This window comes from Bacillus rossius (genome assembly GCF_032445375.1).
Source record: "Bacillus rossius redtenbacheri isolate Brsri chromosome 4 unlocalized genomic scaffold, Brsri_v3 Brsri_v3_scf4_1, whole genome shotgun sequence".
Classification (NCBI taxonomy): domain Eukaryota; kingdom Metazoa; phylum Arthropoda; class Insecta; order Phasmatodea; family Bacillidae; genus Bacillus; species Bacillus rossius.
Window position 1 is genome coordinate 13,270,045 of NW_026962010.1, and position 7,217 is coordinate 13,277,261.

At 46.2% G+C, this 7,217-nt stretch overlaps 1 protein-coding gene across 1 annotated transcript; it reads left to right on the forward strand.

Annotated features, from left to right (window-relative positions):
- Nucleotides 1-638: 638 nt before the first annotated feature.
- Nucleotides 639-6,829, forward strand: LOC134541534 (uncharacterized). Its single transcript, XM_063385049.1, has 4 exons — nucleotides 639-692; nucleotides 1,884-1,985; nucleotides 2,088-2,169; nucleotides 2,480-6,829. The coding sequence occupies exon 4, from the start codon at nucleotides 2,488-2,490 to the stop codon at nucleotides 5,113-5,115; it is 2,628 nt and encodes an 875-aa protein (XP_063241119.1). The 5' UTR covers nucleotides 639-692; nucleotides 1,884-1,985; nucleotides 2,088-2,169; nucleotides 2,480-2,487; the 3' UTR covers nucleotides 5,116-6,829.
- The last annotated feature ends 388 nt before the right edge of the window (nucleotides 6,830-7,217 follow it).

A 7,217-nucleotide genomic window follows, 5' to 3' on the forward strand; every position in this document is an offset into this window, starting at 1 on the left:
CCGCAGATCTACAGTGATAATGCTACGGACTGTTACGAATTTGATTCTGTAAAAACCATTCGTACCGCCCTGTGTTCTGTACTCTCTGCCTTGCTAGATGTTTTGAAGTAATAAAAAAAAATTAAAAAACTATTGTAATGTGTTATACTTATTTATTTATCCTTCCGTTTAAAAAATAATAATGTGGGATTGAAAAGGTAATCATAAAATTAAAAAAAAATGATATTTTACAGCCGGTTATGTAAATATGAAAGTGATGAAAATAACCTAATCTATAAAGTTTCATAATATATAAATTTTCAATAACTTAATAGATTTTTTCCTTTGGAGCATGACGATTCACGTGGTGAATCTTCTAGTTGCCAGGAGCTGAGTGAATCTGATTCGCCAGTGGATATCCCCACCATGCCGTCGGCCCTAGGCGGGGATTGTCAGCCTCCCTCCTGATTCCCGCAACATTCGCTCCTCCCACATTTCCCTCATCCCTTCCCCTGAATGCAAAAAAATCGTCCTGACCATGCTGCAGTTTTCGCAGGGCCTGATTGGCTAGTGCCTGTGACCAAGGGGGGAATTTACCTATAAATTGGCGTGTGAGACGTCGGGGGCTTCACTTTTGGTCTTGCCGCCGTCACCGCATGTTCCTGTTTGAGCTTCGTTGCATCTCTTTCCGTCTCTACAACTCCAGCAGCTTGGTAAGTACAACTTCTCCGTAAATTTTAACTTTGAAAATTTTGACGTAAATTTTAACTTTGAAATTTTTTTCGTACATTTTAACTTTGAAATTTTTCGGTACGTTTTTAACTTTGAAATTTTTTCCGAACGTTTTCAACTTTGAAAATTTTTCGGAATGTTTTCAACTTTGAAATTTTTTTGAACTGTAATTTTTTTTAATCTTTTACATTGCGGTTTCGCGTGTGTGTACGCCTTCGCTACGTCCTTCACTCAGTCAGCAAGCCTAACAGCTGACCACTGGGTGAAGGCCGCTGCTGAGCCAGCTAGTACGTGACGTGGTGATAACACCCGAGCGAGCGCGCACGGCTGACGCGGCGCCCGCCGGCTCCCCGGCCAGCCGGCCGGCAGAGAGAGAGTAGAAATAATAATAAAAAAAGAAGCAAGGCGTACGCACGAGGCATAGTAATCGCCTGTTTTCCAAAAAAAAAAAAATTTTATGAAAATTATTACAATTTCCGTCTCTTATTTTTCGAGTGTATTTTTTTTCACGTCTAAGATTGGTACTGTTTAGATGATGTGTGCGAGTGGAATTGTTTAGATGTTACGTCTGCGTTAGGTTCCGTATTAATATTTTACAGTCGTGATTATTACAATATTTTTTTTCTAGTCGAAATTATTAGAGTCATCAGCAGCAGTATATTTCATCTTGAAATAATATTTTTTTTTCCCCGGCATACATGCTAGTTATTATTCATGCATGAACGTCTTAGCTTGAAACAAGATGGATGTCGTGCACACCTGTGTCCTACCGACGGGACCGCGCGCGCAGAGCGTGCCCTCCCCCCTCCCTGCTTCGCCATCCACCCGTGGTGCACGGAGCGATGTTTCCGCCGCGTCCTGCAGCTTACGTCTGGCTAGTTACCGCGCACCGTCGCATGGAGCGCTCAAGTTGTCCTGCCTGCCCCCTCGCCTGGCCCAAAAAAAAAAATAACAGATCCACGCGCACTTGCTATCATAATCAAATAGAAAAATAAATTTGTTTCATAATCAAATAGAAAAAAATATTTTGTTTCATAAAAAAAATTGAATTTTTTTTTTATACTTAATAAAATACAGAATTTCTAATCACAACTAAATACAAAAATATACAAAAAAACGAGTAAATAACTATTGTAGTACATTTACGTAAAAATATTGTATGTGTGTTGCAGGTATTCAGTGCTTCTCCTTGCGTCGAGCTACTCCCCAGTGTGATCCGCTTGGAGAACGCCTGTCTGCCCTCTGGAGTTCCGTGCGGTTCTGCCACGTTTCCGGTCAGTACATAAAACATAAAATTTTGACGTCAGTGTCTTTGCGCTGTCTTGAAAAAATAAATTTCGAGTGCTAAGCCAGGTGGTCTCTTTTCTATGTTACAGGTTCCTGTGTCCTGTACGGCGTTCCAGCCCTCCTCGTTGTGCGTGCGTGCAGTACACACAGAGTCGTTCCTGTGTTCTTCTGGTGAGTTGAATTTAATTTTTTGCCATGCGTGTGTAGTTGTTTCTGTGTGCGTGTAGCTATCTTTATGCAAGTGTATTTTGTTTGTGTGTAGGTGTTTTTGTGCGCGCATGTGTTTGCGTGTGTGTTTGCGCGCGTGTGTGTGTGAGTGTGTGTGTGTGTGTGCCCGTGTGCGTGTGTGTATGTGTGTGTGCATTTATGCTTGAAATTGTGTGTGTGCACGTTGGTGTGTATTTGTGTGTATATGTGTGTGTGTGTGTGTGTGTATTCATTTGCTGTTCTTGTTGCTATAATTTTTCCGTTGGTGTTACAGACTACATCATGAAGAGGACTGCGTCCATGGCCGAGCCCTCGACCTCGGGAGCCTGCCAGCCCGCCTCCGGAGCCCTCCAGCCCTCAACATCGGGGCCAGCACAGGTATGTGCACCAACACCACCAGGGCTTGGGTGTGCTTTCTGTGGCAAAGTTTTTACTGCTACTCGTAATGCCAGACGGCACGAGAAAGTGTGTGCAGAAAATCCTGGCCGCACTGTTATAAACCAGTGCCATACTTGCGGCATGTCGTTTTCACGAATGGATAATTTGAACCGTCATCTGTCAACATGTCGTGCCACTAGCAAGCACAGCTCAGGCTCGAGGTGCATTCACTGCGGGCAGGCATTTACATTTGCACATGATGCCAGACGCCACGAGAAGAGCAAGTGCCAATTCAATCCCGAGCGCATAACATTTACATGCACTACATGCCAGGGCGAGTTTACCCGCAAAGATACGCTGTTTGTGCACGTCAAGACGTGCAAGGGCCTGGCTCCCAAGAGACGGCGCACAGATGAGTCCTCTGGCCTGCAACAGCCCGGCCCCAGCACTCGTCCGCAATACGTGGCGAGTGTGCCCGACCAGGCACAGCGAGACTTGGAGGCGCAAGCGCCTGACCAGGCTCAGGTAGACTTGGAGGCAGGCGGTACCGGGTTCGTTGAGGCGGAGACTGCGTTCCGCCGCAACTTGAAGACATATGTGGCGGAAAACAACAATGGTGCGACAAAAGATATTTGTACTTACATGGTCCAAATGAAGAATAACCTAATAAATCAGATAACCAATGAAGTCAATGAAAATGGTCCAGTAAAATTTAATATCTGGCTCGAGTGCGACTATGCAAAGCCTGCTCCCTTCGATGAAGGTGTCGACAAGAGAGCATTCAAGACAAAAAATATTCCCATATATGAGGTAAGCGAAATCGAGGAAGCAATTGATGACAGTATCCTGAAAATATGCAAGGAGGAGGAGGACTACGTCAGTAAGGGATCCGGGTGGACCTTGTCTGTCGTGAAGCGAATCCAGCTCCGCGTCAACAAGCTTGTCCCTCTTCGAGTCTCCTCCTACATTGACCTGCCTGCCGCCATCAAGAACCGTGAAGCGTGCATAAACCCCAAGAACTTGGACAACATGTGCTTCAAGTGGGCCATACTGGCGCGATATGTGGAGGGGGTACATGCTGAACGTGTGGACAAGAGGTACCACGACCTGGAGGGAAAATTCGATTTTTCAGGACTCGAGTTCCCTACCCCCCTCCACCAAATCAAAGTATTCGAACGGAACAATCTCGATGTTTCCGTCAACGTCTACAGCATTGACGAAGACAACAAGATCGTGCCGGTGCGTGTGGGGAAGGAGGAAAAGCAACACCATTTCGACCTCCTGTTGCTGACGTCCGAAGAAAACAACTCTCATTTCTGCTTTATAAAAAATTTCTCAAGACTCGTCCGGCCTCAGATCACAGCTCACAAAGAGAAAATACATGTCTGCAAGAGGTGCTTCACGTACTACGATGAGAGACCTCATGTTTCAGGACTGTCAGGGCAGCAGTGTCTCGACGCGCACAAGAAATTCTGCAAAACCCATGCTCCCGTGCGCGTCGAGATGCCGAAGCCAGACAAGAACGGCCAGCCCCCAGTCCTGGAGTTTAAAAACTATCACCACATGTCCAAGATGCCCATTGTTGCATACGCAGACTTTGAGGCCATGCTCGTGCCCGTACAGACATGCCAGCAGGACCCCCAGCAGTCAAGCACTCATGCCTACCAAAAACACGAGGCATACAGCTATTGTATCTATGTAAAAGTCGACAATAGCGTGATCCCAGCCACGCTCACTTCCTCGCTGCCGCAAGAGCCGATTCTGTACAGGGGTCCCGATGCTGAGGCAAAATTCGTGGAGACCATTGTTGACATTGGTAAAAAGGTTAAGGACATATACGAGACAAGCCTGCCAATGACGACGCTGACGGCACAGGAGTATGCCAGCTTCGCCGCAGCCCATCAGTGCTGCTACTGCAATGCGATATTTACCATGGGTAATTACAAGGTCCGAGACCACGACCACTTCAGTGGGAAGTACCTTGGCGCTGCCTGCAACAGCTGCAATCTTCTGCGCAGGCGGCCCAAGAAACTCGTGGTTTACTTCCACAATCTGGCCTATGATGAGAAGTTCATCATCAAGAAACTGGGCTACGACAATAAAGAAATATTCATCATCCCCCACACGCAGGAAAAAATGATTACCTTCTCGAAAAGTCTGGGCAACAAATTCTCCGTACAGTTTGTCGATAGTTTCAGGTTCATGGCTCACAGTTTGGCGTCCCTTGCCTCGTACCTGCCAGCCGACCAATTCACGGACACCATGAAATTTTTTACTCGTGACGAAATGGCCCTCGTCACGAGAAAAGGTGTTTTCCCGTACGACTATGTTTCCAGCTGGGAGAAAATGGACGAGTCGCAACTGCCACCACAAGATAACTTTTATAATATATTGAATGACTCGCACATAACTAATGATGATTACGAACATGCAAAGGCAGTGTGGGAAACATTCGGCTGCGTGACCCTGGGCGACTACAGCGACGTCTACCTCAAGACAGACGTGCTGCTGTTGACTGACGTACGGCCTTGACTGCAGCCATTACGTCAGCGCACCAGGGTTCGCGTTCGACGCAATGTTGAGGCAGACGGGGGTACGACTTGAGTTGATGATAGATTACGATATGTACATGTTCGTCGAAGCTGGGATCAGGGGTGGGGTCGCGCAAGTGATAAAGAGACACTGCAAGGCGAACAACATCTGCCTGCCCCATAACTACGATCCCAGCCAACCATCAACTCATGTTGCGTACCTGGACGCCAACAATCTGTATGGGTGGGCCATGTCGTTGCCTCTTCCAGTCAGCGGCTTCAAGTGGGTGGGCGCTGATATCGACGTGATGTCGATACCTGACGAGGGGCAGACGGGCTACATCCTTGAAGTTGATGTGGAGTATCCGTCTGCCCTCCACGAGGACCACAAAGATCTACCGTTCCTGCCCGTCAGCCAGTGCCCACCCGGATCGCGTCAAACTAAATTAATCACAACACTGGAATCCAAAGAAAAGTATATAATTCATTTTAGAAACCTGAAACAGGCCATCCAGCACGGACTGAGACTCAAGAAGGTGCACAGAGTCCTCGAATTCAAGCAGCGTGCCTGGATGGAGCCATTTATTACGAAAAATACGTTGAAACGACAGGCAGCTACAAACGACTTTGAAAAAGAATTCTTCAAGCTTGCCAACAACTCTTCTTTTGGAAAACTCTGTGAGAACAAATTTCGTCGACAGCGTATGGAACTTGTATGTAGTGAAGGCAGGCTACGTAAAGTTGTGGCAAAGCCAGCGTTCCAGGACCGCACCATCCTTTATGAGTCTCTGACGCTGGTGAGACTACAGCAAGAAACCATCTTTCTTGACCGCCCAATATATGCGGGGTTCGCGGTCCTGGACTTGTCCAAGACGTTAATGTATGGGTTCCATTATGACATAATGAAAGAAAAATATAAGGATGACATCACGCTGGCGTACATGGACACGGACAGCTTCATATACGAGATCAAGACGCGCGACTTCTACCAGGACCTTGCCGACGACGCTGCGCTCCTGGGCGAGTTTGACACCAGCAGCTATCCCATTGACCACCCCTGCTACTCACCTACGAACAAGAAGGTAGTAGGCAAGTTCAAAGACGAGTGCAGTGGAGTGGCAATGGAGGAGTTCGTCGGCCTAAGGGCAAAGCTGTACACCTACAAATACAATAGTAATATCACAAAAAGGGCCAAAGGTATACAGAAATGCGTGGTGAGAAATAAAATATCGTTTGAAGATTTTCTCGAGGTCCTGGAGAAGCACACGGAGAAGCGCGCAAACGTCCGGTCCATACGTTCACATAATATGGTCTTGTATACAGAATGCTCAAATAAATTAGCGCTAACATGGCACGACGATATACGCATAATATGCGACGATGGAATTCATACATTACCGTACGGATATATGGCCTGAATAGAAATATATACATACGCGAAAGAAAGAGAATGCTATAAAGACTGAATGGTTTTTAATGAATTTTTTTCTCCACATAAAAAACCTTATAACATTAAATGTTGAAACTTGCGTCTGTGCTCGTACGTTTCGCACAGGATTCTCTGTCGGGATCCCAGGCTTCTGCTGTAGTAGCCGAGAAAATGACCTTGACGGGAATCTGAACCGGAATGTGCGAGCACAGAGCCGGTGTTTGCCACTTGCTAGCCACTCATGTACCTGTTGATGATGTTGTACATAGCCTTCGCCGTTGGATTTTTCATCGTTGGTTTTCCTGAGTCCGCTCGTTGTAATTGTGTTGCACCCACACTGTTTCGTGGTGCTCTTTTTATTTTTTAAATTTTTTTGCACCTAGACTTTTTGGTTTTCTGGTGCTATTTTTCCTTGTTTTGTTCATGCACCCACACACACTGTTTCGTGGTGCTATCTTTTTCATTGATTTTTTTTTGCTCCTACATTTTTATGGTTTTCTGGTGCTTTTTTACCTTCATTTTTTGCACCCACGCTGTTTCGTGGTGCGTTTTGTTTTGTTCATGCACCCACAATATTCGTGGTGCTTATTTGGTTGGATGGTTGGGATGGAAGTGGTAGTGTTTTGCATCCTCGTTGTTTGCGATGCTACGTTTTTTTGGTTGGTTGGTTGGGA

What these genes read in the sequence shown, in the direction of transcription:
- LOC134541534 (XM_063385049.1), top strand. Translation starts at nt 2,488, where the DNA reads ATGAAGAGGACTGCGTCCATGGCCGAGCCCTCGACCTCGGGAGCCTGC.